At 40.8% G+C, this 19324-nt stretch overlaps 1 protein-coding gene across 1 annotated transcript in view; it reads right to left on the bottom strand.

The window, feature by feature from the left end:
• Positions 1–14094: 14094 nt before the first annotated feature.
• Positions 14095–19324, bottom strand: part of LOC125427058 (acyl-CoA 6-desaturase-like) — a 38160-nt gene continuing 32930 nt past the window's right edge. The window contains exon 12 of the mRNA XM_048486045.1: positions 14095–18437. Coding sequence (XP_048342002.1) covers positions 18386–18437 — 52 coding nt within the window. The 3' untranslated portion in view covers positions 14095–18385. The remainder of the gene's footprint in view (positions 18438–19324) is intronic.

Below are 19324 nucleotides of genomic sequence, written 5' to 3'. Positions count from 1 at the left end.
ATGGAGACAAGAGTGGATTTTATTAATATAGACATAATGGAGAAAATGTAGACATAATGGAGAAAAGAGTGGATTTTATTAGTAATAATAATAATCAACTTTATAGTTGTAACTGGAGAGCAAATGGTAAAGTTTTAATTTTGTTTATATTTGGTGGGAAGGGAGGAGTCCTTCCTGTAGTATGATTTTTGTTATTGTTTGTTGGTTTTTGTTTGTATGTCTTTTAAAAGTCTTAACAATAACAATTATTCATTGAGGATTGTACAGCATGGTAGCTTTCATTGGCAGTCCTGGTGAGAGTCCCAGGAGGCAGTTAAGGGGAGAACATGCCATGTAATATACTCAATTACAAACTAAAGTTTAAAGGAGGATGCTGAACTGAACAATTGGTGCAACACCTAAACAGCCACATCTGACAACTTTGTTTGAATTTAGAAGCCTATATGGTGTTCCAGAGCTGATTACTGAGATGCAAAAAAACTGGGAGTGTGCTGTGAAATTACAGTTAAAGCTGAGGTTTTCTGTACATCTTAACTCTGATGAATACAGTGGGACTTCTGCTGATTATAGGACCAAGACAAGGTAGGCTCCTGTACACCAAAATGCTTCTCCCCCCCACAGAAGGCTGCTCACTGCCTTTCAACATCTGTCACAGTTTTGGCTCCCCATCTTTTCAAGCCTCAGCCACATGTGGCTGATGATTCTGGCACATCTCTGAAATCACTGGATTGTTAAAACTCTTTTGATGCAGAGATGTAGCATAGCAGTATTTCCTGTCTTCATAGGAGACCTGTTCAGAACTGTGGCTCATATGGAAGAAACATCAGTAGTATAACAGGTACCTTGTGAAAAGAGTCTGTTTTTACTGACAAAAGGGATTTTTTTTTTACTGACAAAGAAGGAATGAGGAATGTACTCCCCAGCCACCATGCTTTTCCTTGGATGAGCTCTGCCTAGGGAATTGTACTTATACTGTAGAAAGGATCTTGCTGGGTGTAGGACTTTTGCAGTTAAAAATGGCCCTCTGTCTTCACATTTCTGCAGAACTATATTTAAATACCCGTATCTGCAAACGTCAACGCTACTTTGACCATAAAATCATCCATAAAATAAGAGAGAAGCATGTCTGAGTTTAAGTGGGAAAAGAACATGTTCCAGAGATATCAGAAGACTGGAAAAGTGTTTGTTTATTTTGCTCAGTGGCCAGCAGGCAAAACCAAGAGACACTGCTGCTTTGCTTTTTTTCAACTTTAGTAAACTAATCCTCTTTCCCTACCATAAAGAATATTCTTATCAAGATTTCTCACTAGGATTAGACTTATTTGTATTGTGAATCATGTCTTCTACCACCTCCACTGCCCAGCACAACACTTCTTAAGGAGAAAGCTGACAGTGCAATTTTTTTAAAAAATAATCTTCTTAACAGAATAATTAGTCTTCCCTCTTTTCTCCCTGGGAGCAGTTTTTATATACACTGTAAGGGATCACGTGTCCTTTTAAGAGGATTACAGGGACCAGATGCACAAAAGGACCATGTACCTTTAACGAGGAAGTGTAGTCAGTTCCCGTGAAGAACCTATCTGAACAGCATTTTTAACAATATATTTTACTGGGTTGGTTCTCTTATTAGAAAGTTATAGTTAAATACTCCTTCTGAGGTTGCTTTAGCGTGAAGGTGAGTCCTCATTTCCCATTCATCACCACCACCATGAATGCAAAAGCATCTGTGATGGTGGTTCAGTGTAGAGATTTTTTTCCTTCTGCCCACCATCCAGTATAAGAGGGCTTTTTGCATTTACTGCTCACTAATATGTTCTTCTATCAATAATTTTGAACAGGCAAAAAATTGCAGCAGAAAGGCAGCAGGGTAATGGAAGTGACATCGGAATGTTGGTTAACACCAAAGAAACCTGCACCTTTCCTTCCAATGAGGGTATAATCTCTGGATACCCTCAGTTTGCTTCTGTGGTATGAGTAGGGGTTGGGTTTCCCAGCTCATGGTCCAACACCTTAACAACGAAGGCACGCTTGATGTCATACCTTACTTGTTACATCTTGTTAAACCTTAATACCCACCTATCTTTATCACAAGTAGTGTTACCAGCTGTGAACTGAGAAATAGCTGAATATGTTGGGGGTGGAGCCTGAGAAGGGCAGGGTTTGGGGGAAGGGAAGGACTTCAGTGGGATATAATGCCAAAAAGTTCATTTTCCAAAGCTGCCATTTTCAGCAGGTAAACTTTGCTTCCTGAAAACCAGTTGTTAGCTCAGGAAATCTCTAGCCACCACCTAGAAGATGGCACCACTAAAAGTGATTTGTTCTTAGATATCCTAGTATAAACCTAAAAAAACAGCATCTGGCAAGAATTTCAGCCCTGAAAGTAGTGGCTGGTAGCTGACACTAATCCTCTAGAATGATCTTGGCTGCCCAGGCTGCCTCCTCTCAATGATGCTGAGGATTTGAATAGATTCTAAAGCAGGCAAGCTCTATTAAGTAGGTCAAGTTGTCCCTGGAGACGCAGACCGGAGATCTGTGTTACAGAAAAGCTTGGGATTTATTGTACAGTAAAAGTGGGAATAATCAGAAAGAGGAATGAGTAGCATTTGCTGCTGCTAAACATGAAGGCCAGGGGCTATATTTGTTTTAAATTTTGACAAATCACTTATCCTTAGATTAACAGTGCAATCAAGTGCAAAATCTTAGCCTTCAAACTCCATTACTTCATCAAATTCCTGAAATCTGCTTGGGAATATATTACAAGTCACCCTAGTTTAGATCTTAACTTTGTGACTGTAGAGAAAATGTGATGCTGGTTTTCCCTAGACCAGCAGTCTACAACCCGCAGCTCTGGAGCCGCATGCAGCTCTTTCAGCCTTATACTGCAGCTCTGCATGGCCTGGAGGTCAGAAGGTAGTGTGGACGTGTCCCTCCAGCCCTCCAGAGCAGCACTGGAAGGAAAGGTGAGTGGAGGGGCTGAACCGGAGGCTGCTCCATGTGGATCTCTCTGGCTCAGTAGATTTTTGGGGCCATGGAAAATGGATCCAAATGTCTCTTTGGGTGGTAAAGGTTGCCGACCCCTGCCCTAGACAGATCTATGGAACAGGAATGCCCATCCATTGAGTCCTCACAATCTACTTTGTTCTACAGAAAGGAGTGCTCTCAGGTACTGGAAGCATCTTGAGATCATAGTGTAATATACACAATATGAAAGAGACACATAAACTTCAAAAGCTTTTTTCTTCCTTGAGTGGGATCACAGGCAATTTTTTTTAATATATCCAGATTCAAATCTGGTAGGATCATTAGGCCAAGATAAATAAAAATTGTTCACAGGCAATCCCTGATGTGGAAAGGTACTTTTAGTTTGAAACTGAACTCGGCTTTATTTTTATATTTTTAATAGATTAAAAAAAACTTTATTAATGGAAATTACGCAAGCCCAAATCAAGACAAACCCAGTTTTAATTTCAGGATAAATTATGAAAAATGATGGTTTATCATTCTGTGGATGTAATACTAAACACTCCAACCTACCTGCCCATGGAAAGTTAAAAAGTGATTCAATGAACAAGTTCAGAGGGTGTCACCAAGTAAGAAGGCTGAACATTAACAATATCATGTTTTGAAAAGAAAGTTAAAGTGTGATCAGCAGTGCAGTCCTAAACAGAGTTACATTCTTCTAGGGCCAATGGGATCCGAATAATATAACTCTTCTTAGGGTTGCACTGTAAATCATCTCACATGCCTGGGTTGTTGATGAGACAGGAAGTGGAAAATGGGATTTCCCTTTCCATTACTGAGATTTGTTGAATACGTGTGGCACCCAACCATCAGACTGAATTGTAATGAAAACCTGGGCAGTAATGCCAGGAAGCAGTAGTGTCCTGTGAAAAGAGAGTGCTTTGGCACACTTGCCCCTATGTTTGGTGTAATTGTCATGTAAAAGGTTTATGAACCATGAATCTAGCTCAGCCGAGACATTAGCCAAGGATATTTCCAGAATTTGTATTGCAGCCAGATGATTGAAAGCCCTTATTAGCTATTTTGCTTGGATTAGAAGGTTAGACTGGAAACATTTCACAGTTTCCTAATAACTGAGACATGATTGCCTGGCAAATCTGGAAATGGCTATGAGCATGCTTTGTTTTTGTGATACCAGAGTTCCCTCCAGGTTGTGATCATGAAGATGTGCTTTCTTCTTAAATGAAATTAGAGGTTACTTAATTGTCACAGTTCTGCATCGCCACCCTAAGCTATGTTTTTTTTGTGTGTGTGCAAAGTGCTGTCCCATCACAGCCGACTTTTGGCAATCCTTTAATGTTTACAAGGCAAGAGTCCACTGATGGCAATGAACTGCAAACAATGTGATTGTTTAGGATGGCAATTAAGAATATGAGAACATAAGAATAACTGTCCTTTGGAGGAGTCCATCCATAGCGGGGAGCTGGTGATGGGAGCCCCTACGCAACAGCGGGTACCTTTTTGGCGGCAAATACAATTTTGCTATGGTGAGGAGCTGGTGGTAGGAGTCCCCTCCAATAGAAGAACGGAGCCGCCATGTGCAGTCTGCGATGAGAGCCCCATCTACGATTAGCTCTCGTTGGAAACAGAGGGGGATGCGGGCACCCCTTTTGCGGGTCCATAACTTTGGATCCTCTGAACCAAACTCCAGAAAACCTGGGCAATATCAGCAGGAGTCTCTTCTGATGAAACCACCCAGGTTTAGTGAAGTTTGATTCAGGGGGTCCAAAGTTATGGACCCTCAAAAGGGTAGCCCCATCTACTATTAGCTCCCATTGGAAACAATGTAGATAGGGGCACCCCCTTTGGAGGTCCATAACTTTGGACCCCCTGAACCAAACTTCACCAAACTTGGCTGGTATCATCAGGAGTGTCATCTGATGATAGCCTGAAATTTTGCCGCTATCCTAAAAACTGCACCCCCTGCTGGCTGACAAAATAAAAACACTAAAAATACCCCCCAAAAAGAAATGAGCCCAAATTTTTCTGCACCCCCAATGGTGGGTGCCTGGTACATTTGTCCCCGGATGTCCCCATTGTAGCTACACCTCTGGGTTGGAGGATCCCTGTGTACAGAAGATTGCAACAGAGAGTGGGTAAGATTATTCATTGCTCCTGCAGGAGCAGAGCTAGCTAGTTCGACCTAACCCAGCAACTATTGCAGCAACTTTTAAATTTTTATTTTATTTGTCCTTGTATTTATAATCTGTCCCAGGGCACAGAATGGGTAACAACAATTTAAAATACACTAAGTAAATACACAGATTAAAACTAAATTAAAACAGAACAATAGATGGCGCTAAAAAAGCAGCAGTGTGCAGAGTCTAGTAGTACTCCCAGCCCAAATACAACGGCCAGTTCAGACACTGGAAGCAAATGTGTTGGGATTTTGCAGGTGTCTGTCACAACTCAGTTATAAAAGGATTAACTGTTCATATGTAAACAAGTTGCTGAAGTCATTGTTTATGACCTGGTCATTGATTAGCTATTGGTCAGTCAGATAGCCATTGCTTATATGTAGGTGAGCACATGCATCTGAAGTTATAAAGCTAACTCTGTTTCTTTGTTTGAGCAGACATGGCACCAGAGAGGAGACACAAGGTACACAACATCATGTGAGACAGCAGATGGGTAGCAAGATGTAACCAAACATACAGTAATGCAGATATGTAACAGGAAATGGTTATTATCCTTTACTGTACTATAATTGTGCCTTGGAATAGGCTGCAGATTAGAAGACCAAGCATACACATATCCCCTTTCCCTTCTATATCCATATCTGCTCCCGCTGCCATCTCTCTCACATCCCCTAATCACTGGGATGTTGTTCTGGGGACGTGTATCACCCACCTCCACTCACATATAGCCAAATAGCCATGCATATTATTCTACAATAAATGCTCCACTATTTTTACTGAGCTTACACTATCATCCCTTCCCTTTCTAATCCTGTCTTATCATAAAACCCACCCCATATGCAATGGCTATAAAACAAAATGGTCAAAGACCAACAAACGAATAAAAAGTAAGAACAGGAAAAAGCAAACAGGGGAAGGAAGGAAGGTTGAGCAACCAATCTACAGGAGCCTCACAGTGACCAGCAGGTCCAAAGAGTGTCATCCAGGATCAACTCTACTACAAAATATTAATACCAAGATGTCCAGAGGTGAACAGGAGACCTGCCCCAGTGTTAATTGACCTTGACAGAACTGTTCCACTCTCCAGTGGAAGGGTCTTCCCAACCAAGGCCCCAGTCCTGTCACACTCAGAAGATGTCCCCAAAGTATGAACCAACATTTCATATTGCAAATCAAGACTTGCATAATTTAACAGTTCAGTGCAACAGCTTTCTAATTGCTCTACAGGCTTCCACAGCTTTCAGGATTTCCACAGCTTCTGTAGCTTCATAATTGCCAGTAATGCTAAATGAATTCTCATTAACTCACTCCCAGCTGTTTTCAATAGCTTACTACAGGTCCCCACAGGGTTCAGCAGGGTTTGATAGTATTCAGTAGGATTCAGGCCATTTAAGAATTTCATATCACTTCCCAGAGGCTTTCCAGAGCCATCCCAAACTTTTCACTATGCCAGCTGCACAAGTGAAAGTGAGCAGTCAGAACAGTCAGAGCTGTTGGACACCATACCATGAAAACCCCTGCAGCACTGTAGGCTCTTTTAGCACTGAAGGATCCAATAAATCATGCTTGTCACACACCAAAGAAACGAGAGAGGTCTCTCAATCACAGTGAGGGGGAGGCAAAATCCAAACAAAGGTAAGCAGTGAAGTTCAATAATTCACTAGTTCTCAGTGAAGCATAGTGTTAAATTTAGTTACAGCTCTGGGGCAACTAGCAGCAGCATTTCCCATTTCAGCCACTCAATGGTCTTTTTCTTATGAGGCAGGGCAAACAGAATTTTAATTTTATTCCAAAAGGGGAGAGAGAGACAGACAGGACAGCTACAAGAGTATCCAAACTGTTCAAATAGTGGGGTATGTCATGAGCTGGAATAGCAACTCCTCTTCACCAGGCAAAGAGGCAGATGATGATGAGGAGATTGAGGTCCAGGGACTATCCCTGAAGGAAGGATCCAAGGCTTCTAGAATATGCCTTGGATGTTCAGGAGGAGGAATTGTCCTGAGAGGCTGTGCACTGTCTTTCTCTTACACTGGGATACAGCTGTGCCTTCCTCCCTGGGCTCAGATTCTGAGCCTCCAGACAGGATTAATGTCTCTGGGTTGGGAAATTCCTGGAAATGTGGGTGTGGAGTTTGGGGAGGGCAATGCAGTCTACTATCCCAAACTCCCGTTTTCTCCAGGGGAACTGCTTTTCATTATCAGCAGTGAACTTCAGATACTACTACCACCTGGAGAACGGGAACCCTACTCTCAAAGCCTGCTCCTGAGGTCTCTCTCCAACTAACCTGTTAAGCCCCAGAAGGCCAAAAAACATCCCAACCCCATCAGAATATTCACCATGGTAACCAGACATCTTTAACTGCTGCCAGCATTTTTGAGTGCTGGTAGCCTGTTCCTAAAGGATTGGTTCTAGCATCTCCACCTCTTTTCTGTAGTTCTTATGGTCTCAGTCCACCTGTAGCCGTTTCTGTTGGCTTTTGGGCACAAGTTTGGGGAGAGGAAGGGAGTCTCCAGGACATCACCAGAATCTGATGCCCAGGCCAGAGGATTATGATGGACATGGGCTAGCAGCCTTAATAGCAATACCCCACTGAAGGCTAGGAGACCAGGAAAGTACAAGTCTATGTCATTGCCTAGTACCATTCTAATGGTACTGTTCCTTGTCCCATCATCTGCTTGAGCAAGAGATCAGTGAGGTGTTTAAACAAGAGCTATTGAGTTATTTATCTAGCAGATAAAAGACTGATAAGACACTACTGAAATGGAGAGGTCATCCTACCTATCAAGGCAGCTGGACTTTGGGCTATCGCATAACAGTTCTCTAAAAGGCCGAAGTCAATGGTTAAAGTTGAACAGGGATTTATGTAAATGTGCAGTCACTCCACCAAAACCAGCCAACGGCACCTTTGGAAGAGGAAAAAAATCCCTTGAGCCATAGTAACCTTCACATCAAGATAATCTTTACATTGCTGCAAATAAGCCACCTGCTTACAGCTATTTCCCAAGAGTTGGGGAATTTGGAATTGGCAACAGTGTGTATTTGCTCTTTCTAGGTAACTTCTGTTTTTTCTCAGATGAGAGATCAAAGAAGGTTACTTTCCAAAAGGAAAACAGTACAGCCAATCCATCAGCAGTAATGGAACAAATTAGAATCTGTAAGATGAGAGATAGTAGCATTTACAGTGAGTTATGGATCCAAAGTCCTTGTTAAACCCTGTCCTGAATTATTTGTGAAACACCTTTAAAAAACCCATGCTGTATGAAACGTGTGAAGAACAGACTGTGTCCAAACTTGAGGTTACTGTTCTCCTTCTAAAGAACTTAACTAATAAGATCTGGCAGTGAATAGTAGCACAAGAAAGAGTACCACTATGTGAAGAGTTCCAAAATAAGGAACACATGAAATAAGGGCTTGCCTCAGGAGGCCAGAAAGGTTCCAACTCTTCGGTTGTCCCAGATGACGTGTAAAATGATGTTTTCCAAGAGGATACTTTTGTAAAAGTAATAAGGTGTAGGTAATGTCTATGGAATTTTAAACAGTCTTAATTGTATAGATGTTGCTGCATTTAGTGTGTTTTATCTAATATCATAATCAGCTTTATTTCAAAATTAGAGAACAAAGTGAGTTCTCTGATTTTGTTGGTTACACATACTATACTGTGACTACTGCATTGTTTTAAAATGCAATCTGCCTTGAATCTCAGAAAGAAAGGTATAAAAGGTATTAAAAAATAAAGAAGGAAATGATGTATTGGCCTACAAGAAATCTTTATCTAACAGTTTGTGATCAAAGCTGCATCCCCTATTACTGCAGTCCCTACACAGCATTGGAAATGGGCAAATTATTATTACTATTTTGGACAGAAAATGTTTGCAGAGTATGTGCCTAATTCTGGGTTGGTTTTTCCTGTAGCTCTTATATACCTCCACCTGTAAACTTCCTTCCTGAAAGGCCAGAGATAAATGTAGCTGAGGAGAAGTCTCCTTTGTTTTACAGTTCCCTTCTTTACAGAGAGATAATCTACCTTAATCATATTATCATATTAACCTTGATATTCCTTCTCAGTGGAAATGTCAGTTAGGATTTTGACAATCCTCATCTCACTCCATCAGCATGCCAAGTACATCCATTGTTCCTGTCAGGGACCATTTTAACTGGGAAGGTAAATACAATTATTATGTATATGTATGTTTTAATAAATTGGATACATTTTTGGCATAGATACAATTTAACTCTTTAACTTCAGCTGCTGTTGTTGACATGAGTGGCAAAATACTCCTTCACTGTGACATAATTTGAAACTTAGAGTCTAGTATTTCATACCATGTTTAGATATGTGTGCAAATGTAGCTTATGGTTTGCTGCCAGACCAAGCTGAGCTGTCTGTCTCCATAAAGAACCTATGAGGTAGGCCAGTGGGAATGGCAGATATCATTTATCAGGCCTATCTTCCCAGTGGGTGCAGTGTCATGTGTTGGCAATGACATGTGGTCCCACTCTACTGAGGAGCCCACAGTGGCTGCACAGAAGTGGGAACTGTGACTGAGCAAGCCAGAAAAATTGTCTGTTCAGTGGGCATCTCTTTTTCACTACTCCCCTTCCCTACAAAACTTGGCAGGGACCTATGGATCATGTAGCAGATTGTTGGTCTGATGAAAAAAGACGGGGTATGGACTTTCTTCAAGAATTAATATTTCAATCAGAAGTCTTGAAATGTATTTTGGATCCACATTATGCATGCATCAATCAGTCACTGATGAAACAACTAAACAATTTCTCCTCTGCAAATATGTGTGTCGTGACTAAAATTTATGAAGCAAGGTTTAACGTTCCAACTGTTTATTTCTGGATATAATTGTGCAAGTTTGATTTCCCTCCACATATGTGAGGAAGTGACTCACACAAGCTCAAACTGAAATAAATGTAGTTAGTGTTTCAGGACTTCTGTTTCATTTTGCTATCATTTTAACCCATTTTAACTTTGTACAAAAATGGATAACCATTTGCAGGGATTTCAGTGCACTCAGACAGTGCACTCTGTATAAGGTTGCCCTGTAAAACTAGTGCTTATCTACCTGTCATTTAAAACAATGCATAATGCAGGAGGAAAAGGTGGCATTTTGTACCCCCTGGGTTTTCAGTGAACAACATCATTTAAAATCATATGCCACTTTTTAATTGCAAAGGGGAAAGTATCTATTCTAAATCCTGTTTTTTAAAAATTTGGTAGGCATATTGACATGTTTATTCTTTTGATGTATCTGACCCAAGTTGCACCTTATATTCTAACAGAAAAATGAGAGCCTTTCTGTGGATACTTATACCCACAGATCAGGCCTATATTTTGCTAGAATAGAGATTTTCTCTATTCTCTACACTTGCAGAAAAATAAAAAATGACAAAAAGAAGGGAGTAGAAAAAAACCAAAAATACATAGCAGTTGACATTGCAAACATGGAGAACAGTTCTCTTAATGCAGGCACACACATGATGAAGTGGCAGGCAGAGGAAGAGAGTGAGAGCCACAGCTACCCTACCGCTCCTGGGTGGCAGGACAGGTGACCAGGCAGTGGAGCTGCCACTGGAGTTTTTAAGCAGCCATCCAAACAGGGGAGCTGCCACTGATGTCGAGGCTTGAAGCAACCAGGCATGTGGGGGAGCTGTCACTGCTGAGATGGCAAACCAGCAAGACTGGGCAAGCAACTGGTTGGGTGGGAAAGTTCCTGCTGCTGTCAAGGCAGACAACAGGCAGGATTGATAGCTGGGCAAACGGCCAGGTTTGCAGGGGAGCCACCACTGCTAGGTAAGCCAGCTGGGCAGGTGGCTGGGGAGCCATTACCACTGCCATGGAAGTGACTGTGGCTGGGAAAATTGGGAAGCTGCTGCAGCTGAAGCAGCAAACTGGCCTGCTGGCCTCCTTGTGAGATAAATAAGGCTAAGAGGCAATCAGTACCATTCTAGGTATAATGTATTGTCAAAGGCTTTCACGGACAGAATCACTGGGGTGTTGTGTGGTTTCCGGGCTGTATGGCCGTGTTCTAGTAGCATTTTCTCCTGATGTTTCGCCTGCATCTGTGGCTGGCATCTTCAGAGGATCTGATGGTAGAAAAACAAGTGGAATATATATGCCTGTGGGATGTCCAGGGTGGGAGAAAGAACCATTTGTTAATTCCAATTAATTATTGGGGAAATTCTTCAATTTGTTGTTATAATTGTTTCTAATACAGGCAGAGCATACATAGGATGCCTTTGTATAGGGCTGGCCCAAAACATTTTACTACCTGAAGCAGAACCTCCCCCCTCCCCGGCAATCTTTCTAATACCTTTGGATATGTACTTTAAAATGGCCACTGTACTTTTAAAACACATATTGGAGACTAATAGCAATTAAACTAACAGAAGATTACACGCTTACAATTAAACTATAAAAAAGTACAATTGCTACTAAGAGAAGCTCTTTATAGAGCAGAGAAATCTTTGCTAATGTTGTTTTTACAGGGCAGCCAAAATGCATGTGTACATCCAGGCTTCAGTGTGGGCAATATGTATTCTAATGTGGGCAATTAAGACACAGAGCACTTTTTATTGAATGAACAGTTATGATTTTATTGAAGAGTAGAAAATAGGTCACTTGTTCCCCTCAAGACAAGTTCAATTAAATATTGAGACAATGTGAACCCTTTTTGTGATAACAAAAGTCTCTACTTCTTTTAGGTTGCACACATTAAGGGCTTCATTATTGTCTTTCTTTTAATGTTGCCAAATACAGGGTAAGTATAGCAAATTTCTACAGAATAAGGAGCTCTTTTGCTTTAATTTCTGTAGATTTGGTAGCAAACAGTGGAGGTGAGACTAATTTTACAGTGCAATTGAACACATTCAATGGACTTAGAAGGCTGTAACTGCTTAGAATCACACTGCTAAAGTTCAAAACCCCTTTCAGAATCTGTCAAGCCAGGTGTTTAAAATTGAGGTAATCTTCTCAATGAAAGATGATGTAACTGGAGATTTGGTACTGAAAGCAGAGATGAATTTGAGCACCAAAATCATTAATCATACAGATCATGTCGATGATACATTTGCAGCCTGTTAAGCGCCTTCAGATTCCAACTATATCACATTTTTAGAGTATCACATCTGACAATCAGTGCAAATACATCTGTCAGTGACAGCTTTTGCTTTGGTATGTTCCTTCACAAACACTGGTCATTGATATCATAAATTTTATTGACAGAATAGGATGCTGCACAGGTTTGATAATGCCGCTCCATTTGGGGGTTGGGGAAGGAATTGAGCTCATTTACTTATTGGTGGAAGTGGGCATCTGTTATACTTTTACATTAAAGTATTTCTGCAGTTAGGCCAGAGTATGGCACATATATGTTCTGGTGTTGTTGAGATTTCTCTTCATTTTTGAGAGTATGCCTCCTGGTACATCCTTGCAGTATTATAATTCAAATATTATTGAAATAACCTTCTTAGGCCAGAATATGAAGCAGCTGGGTCTTGGGTGATTTCCTCCAGTCCAGTTTCTCTTATGCCTGTAAATATTTTCATTGTGTTTTTTTCTCACTCATATCACATCTTCTAACCATCCGTCTCATAGGCTTCTGACATGAGGAGTTATATATTTAACATTAACTTAATGAGGAAGAGCACATTAGTGGGATCCCATAAATCAGGGGTAAGGAACCTGCGGCTCTCCAGATGTTCAGGAACTACAATTCCCATCAGCCCCTTTCAGCATGGCCAATTGGCCATGCTGAAAGGCTTGATAGAGGGTCCTGAAATCTGGAAAAGCTCCTATGCCATAAATGGATCTTCCCAATGCTTTCAAAGCAAATGGCAGCTATGTGAGACTCTGATGTATATCAGGGCCATAACAGAGTGGACAGAGGCATTTAACCCTCCCCAGTATGGTTATGCCATGTGAAGGTGACCTATATTAGAAGCAGTTGGCCCTGGAATAGCCTGGGAGATCACTTTTGTTCAATTGTGTGGTGGGACAAGAGTCAATCCTCCTCTCCCTACACCAAAGTCCCAGTTTGGGCTTTGTGTTTCTTTTTCTTATTAAAAAAACTTTGGCAGGATCCAATCACAGATCTTCCAGCATCTCATCTAGCTTTTACTTTAGCCCCATTTCCCCACACTTCCTTTTTCTTGCTTTTGTGTGTTCCAACGTCCTCACTTCTTTAGCTTTGAAACTCTCCAACTGCCAGAGTTCTCAAAATATGTCCTTTATTTTGCTATTAGGATAACCAGAAACACTTCATTGTCCAACAAAATGGGCAGCATGCAGCAAAAATATATTGTATTTCTTATCTTTCCTTAAAATTGTTTTAAAGGGAAGTATTCAATATAACAACACAGTATGCCTTGACTGGAGAGAATGAAATTTCTCAGGCCTGTGTATTTTGCTTCTATGTAAATACACTTTTCACAGAATGTCAGTGTTTAGAAATGCATCCTCTAACTCAGTGAAAATCTTAATGACAAAGCCAAAGCATTGACTTTCTAAACAGGATTGATACCAAAAAGGTATACAACTGCCTGATCATATTATCCCAATCATTCTGGCAAACCTCATAGACAATCTAGTTAAAATGTGAAATTCAGTGTGGAATATATATTAATCTGCTGGACTTCTGCTCCTCAGAACGCCATTTTGTCCTAGTGGCAGACTTTGGGAGAAAGTACAGAAATAGATTTCATTAAAATTTGTAAAATTCACCAGATTCCTCCAAACCTGTAGGTGAACATGGACAAGAACTCCTTATGCTTTCAGAGCGTAATTTCATTGAGAGCCATATGAAAGGCAAACCTGGCATAAAAATGCATAATCAACACAACTGTATTAACCAACCAACACATCCACAAAATTACAGAGGCAGTGATTTCTAGGATGAAAAGGAGAAAAAAACAGAACACTCAGATATCTCCTAAATGCAAAAACTAACATTTATTTTAATGACTAAGATCCACTGCACTATGAACAAGTAGATATCTATGATTCGGCGGGTGGAAACAGCCATTGGAGTTGTCTTAGTTAAGGGAGGAAGAGTTTTTTCTGAGTAACTTTCCTATCCCCATATTGTTCCCTTTAGGACATTTCACTAAAAGAATTGCTTACTATAGCTACATATTGGCTCCTAATTCTATGGATTGTCCCAGCAACGTAGTTGTTTGTGTCACACAGTAATGCCTGGAATTTCTACAGCCATCAGGAGATCAAGTGTCACTTCCTAGAATCAGTGGTCCTGCACAATCTCCTATGGACATGAAAAACTTTTAATGGTACTCATTGTAAACTTTCACATGAACTGATGAGAATAAGGCTACTGACTGGAGAAAGACTGGCTGAATCCCAGGTTTTCTGGGGGTCTTTGGGGCATACCTAAGTATTAAAAATCCCAACAAGATGGACTGCAAGGAAGTTGGATGGCTAGGGTGCCCCAAAATCTGATATAAAGCTGCAACCACAATAATTTGTTCTGGAACCACTATTTGGAAGAAATGGGAGAAACAGCAAAGAGACTTTAGGCTGTGAGCTGCCTACTTGGAAGATTGCATAGGAGATGCTACAGTACTTTTTTTTTGTGCTCCTTCCCTGCTGAGCAGAGAAACCAAAATACATTCACAGAACCAGAGAGAACCTGAGGGCATGACTTGGCCAAAATTAAGTGCTTGTATGTCCCATTGATTTCAATTGAGCAGGTGCTGATGAGTTAGACCCCACCTCTATCCCACGTGGCTTTTGTCTATGAAGGTCTTATTTCTGATTGCGACCAGCATAGCCTTATGTTAGTTAAACGGAATTCCCATCTCCCTTTTTATCAGCGGAAAAGCTGATTGGATTCAATCATATGTATTTAACAGAGGAATCCTAAATGTGAGTTACATGTTTCTAAACTTATTGATTTCAATGGATTTATAAGGTTATGCAGTGGTGGGATTCAAATAGTTTAACAACTGGTTGTTTACAAGCACCATTTTAACAACTGGTTCTGCCAAAGTGGTGTGAACCTGCTGAATCCCACCACTGAGGGTATGTCTGTTTAGGTTAGTATTGTACACCTTTGCATTTAAATCAGTGGGATTTAACAGTATTTAGTTTTGGTTGAGTCATGCCTAGAAAGATTAAGGCAATATGTAATTGTTTTTACCACAGTCATATTAACTGGTCATTTCCTATGTTGTCTAAGTAGGTTACCAAATATGGAATGTTTTTATTAATTCTGCAACCGGAGGTCCACAAGCTGCAGTAGGAACAATGAGAGGGAAAAGTATAATCAAAAGTCACCACTGTGATATCAATGTATATAATGTCAAGTAATATTGATAATTACCTGTCAAACATTTAGAGGCACTGAATAGGCAATAGTAGCAAATTCAGTAGCTATCTCATTTATTAACCCCTAGATGTTAATGATCCAAAACTGCACTGTATTCACTGTTCATCAGGGGCTTCAACTTGGTAATTACTTGTGTAAATTGATGTCTGTTGGATTTAATAGCCTCCAAGCAGTCAGACAGAAGTATAAGATACACAAAGAAGGTCCCAGAAACCTTGTAAAACTGCATGTCTCTAGCATAATCTAATTGTTCTTATACACCAAAGGTCTGTCTCCCCAGATATATATTTTTGGTCCTTGTGAACATTCCCAGCATGCTCTCATACCACAGACCAGGTGATCGGGAGCAACAGCCGCAGAAGGCCATTGCTTTCACATCCTGCATGTGAGCTCCCAAAGGCACCTGGTGGGCCACTGCGAGTAGCAGAGAGCTGGACCATATAGACTCTGGTCTGATCCAGCTGGCTTGTTCTTATGTTCTTATTCATTTAATTTGTATCTTGCCCTTCTCCAAAAAGCTCAGGTTAGTATGCATGAGATTATTCTATTTTTTTCCCATTAGAACCACCATGCTAGACAAGTTAGATCAGGATCACCCAGAAACTACATGACTGAATAAGATTTGAACCCACATCTGCTCTAATTCAAGGTCAGCATTCATCATGCTTGATCCGGGCAACTACAGGAATGTCCAACAGCCCTACTTGTGATCACCAAGACCACACATTTGGCCATAGTTTGTACTCCAATAAGATGGAATTCTATGTACAAAAATATATTATATGAAATGGCCTGATGAAGTACATTGTCAACCATTTCAGGACAGCTTTCCTGTTTAAAGGGAAATGTGGTATCAGAAGCAGCACTAGTGAACCATGTCAATTGGGATACAGTCTTCAGAAGTATCAGACTAGGACACCTGAGTTCAAGTCCCTATCAATAACAATCTCAGTCTAACCCACCTCTTAGAGTTGTTGAGAATATACTATGAAAGGGAGAAGCATACCTGCCACCCTGAACTTCTTGAAGAGAAACAGGATAAAAAAAATGTGCTAGGTTTATAGCTGGCTAGATTGAAAGGAGCCTTTCAAGAATATCTGAGTAAACCACTTGGTCCACATTTAAAAGTGCCCCAAGGAACTACTTTCTCAAATGACATGCGGTTTGGGTTGGACAGATGAAGGCCGTTTTTTGAATAAATTCTGCAATCAGGATGTAAAACCAACATTGGCAAATAGATTTGTTTGCTTTACAAATGCTTCCTCTCCAGTTTTTGTACTACATTCACAACGTATTAACATAAACAGTACAAGAGCGACTCTAAAGGCCATTAAGCCTCAAGTATAAAGAAATTCTAACAGTACAATCATAAGCACAGTTACATTTTTCTAAGAAAGGCATAGCTCTGCTTAGCATGTTACTGTCAGTTTAAGATCAAAAACCTAGCAAGAAAGCAACTAGAAAGAGAAACCCTGCTGTTGTAACCAAAAAGAGTGAGCTCTCCCGAACAGCTGGTTTATTTGGCCCATTTTTTATCTGTTGCTGGGACTGTTAAATGTATCTCTTCTGTTGAAATGCTGATTATTCTGAGCAATAAAATGCCAGCTAGGTGGAAAAGATGCCCTAGCCTGCTATGGTCATTTCCATCTTTGCATAAATTTGGCAAATTTTGCGGCAAGTGAGCCATACATATGATTTACTAAAAATTCTATCACTGTTAATGGTTCCAGAAACAATTCTTAATCTTTAAAGCAAGCCCCTCGCTGCAGCAAAGATCACATTCTGATCCATTCTAGACATTTATAATTTGGGGCTACAAACAAACTTTGATATGGGTTCCCAAATGACCTCAGTGACCTCAATCTGAACCTACAGCTACATAGCCCTGATTAAGGATTCTGTAAAACATTTAGTCAACTGTTCAGGCAAGTGAGAGAAGAGAAGAACTACATTTGGTCCCTGTTCCACATCCTGAACAGTTGGTTGTGAATAACAACAGTCTATAAAGAGGCAGCATAAGTGCTGCCTGGCTGGTGATTCATATTATGTAGGAGCCATTTGTCTACACATTTCTGCCATCTAGTTAGAGATACGAAAATGAAAGCCTGCTTCCACTCATGTCTAGACCCTAGCTGGACTAAGGTGACTGATCCAGGGTGAATGAAGGGGAAGGGAGGCAGAGAGAGTGCGCGCGCACGCACACACACACATACAGACACACACACACAACTCCAGCAGCATTCTCAGCATATTCTCAGTTACATTACATGCCCTTTGGACACAGTCTGTTCTTCACACGTTTCATACAGCATGGGTTTTTTAAAGGTGTTTCACAAATAATAAATATTGTATGAATATTATTAAATGTCCTTTCCCCTACTGTACCAACATTATGACAGATAGGACAGCTGATTTAAGTTGTCATTTTAAAGGACACAGAGATGCTTCTTGGGTTTTCCTCCAGTTCACACATGGAGCCACTGATTGAAATGGGCCTGTTCCTGTGCATGTGAACCAAGTGCCTTAGAGGCTGGGATGGGGCCACTGCTACGAGACTTAAGAAGAGGAAAGGGAAAACCACCCTGGCTTCCTGCTCCTTCAACTTCCTCATCTGCCCTCCACAAAATAGAAGACCCCAAAGAACTGGTACAGTTTTTAGCCTCCAGTGTGTTCAATTAATCCTCAAAAGACATATCTGAAACCCTCTCTGGTTTCAAACTGGTCCCCTGAACCCACCCCAGCACCATTCTCACAAGAAAGGAAATTCCCCCTCAAAATGTGCACACAGATACAGACTGAAATTGGACATTAAGAATACACATGTGAACCCACAGCCCTCCCCTTTGCTAGCACCACCCCCACTGAAATCCAGCTTCATTTATGGAGGTAGGCATCCAACCAGAGTGCTCCAGATTTCTTGAGGGACCTACAGAGTAAGAACAGAAACATGAGATTAGTTATAACATAGTCTGTATGCTGGAAAATCCACATAAAGATCCAGCACTGAAGTCTTCTGGGAGCTCATGTATTCTAAAATGCTATACTTGGGTCCAGCATAGAGTCCCTCCACTTACTGATTTTGTCATGGTTGTATCCTGCCTCACCTCCATGGATTTTGGCATGTGGCACACTATCTTTCATATTATCTTCACATCAATAGATAGACTGAGAAACAGTGGTGTATATTCAATATTCAGACCTTCCCATTTCTTCCTTCTGCTGTAAACAACACTGACCTTCCAAATTCTGTTTCTGGGATTCAGCAGATGCTCAGAACAACATAAGATAAAAGTGAGAGTCTACAGTTGGAGGGGGAAATTGGTGGGAATTGCTCCCCTCATTTCAGCAGACAGATGTCCACTGGGCAAGCTATGTGGTTGGATACAGAACAAGCTGAATGGAGATAATCCTTTAGAAGGACAGAAAGCATACGACTCACAGGCCATATCTGGATCATGAATGTCTTAGGGTCATCTGATGTCAGATGTAAGCACTAAGCAGAATGTGTTTTCACAGATGTCAACTATGTGTTATTTTCTTTTTTATACACATTTCATCCTCTCTTTTCTTGATTATGGAACTCAAAGTATATGCAGGAGATCTCCTATCAAGGAAATGATTAGAGCTAAACCTGATTGAGATTCAGCAAGTTTGCTGTATCATGTGCCCTCCCAACATACCCCAAGATTCCATTTGGGCATGTGGATGCATTTGTCCATTGACCATGTTCCATTTTAGTGCAGTATAGCACAGGCAGGCATGCTACCCCAATCACATACAGAGGAGACTCAGATCAATAAAGTTAACTGTCTA

This window comes from Sphaerodactylus townsendi, linkage group LG02 (assembly GCF_021028975.2).
Source record: "Sphaerodactylus townsendi isolate TG3544 linkage group LG02, MPM_Stown_v2.3, whole genome shotgun sequence".
Taxonomy (NCBI): domain Eukaryota; kingdom Metazoa; phylum Chordata; class Lepidosauria; order Squamata; family Sphaerodactylidae; genus Sphaerodactylus; species Sphaerodactylus townsendi.
Note: the sequence above shows the minus strand (reverse complement) of the source record. Positions and strands in the feature narration are given on the sequence as shown.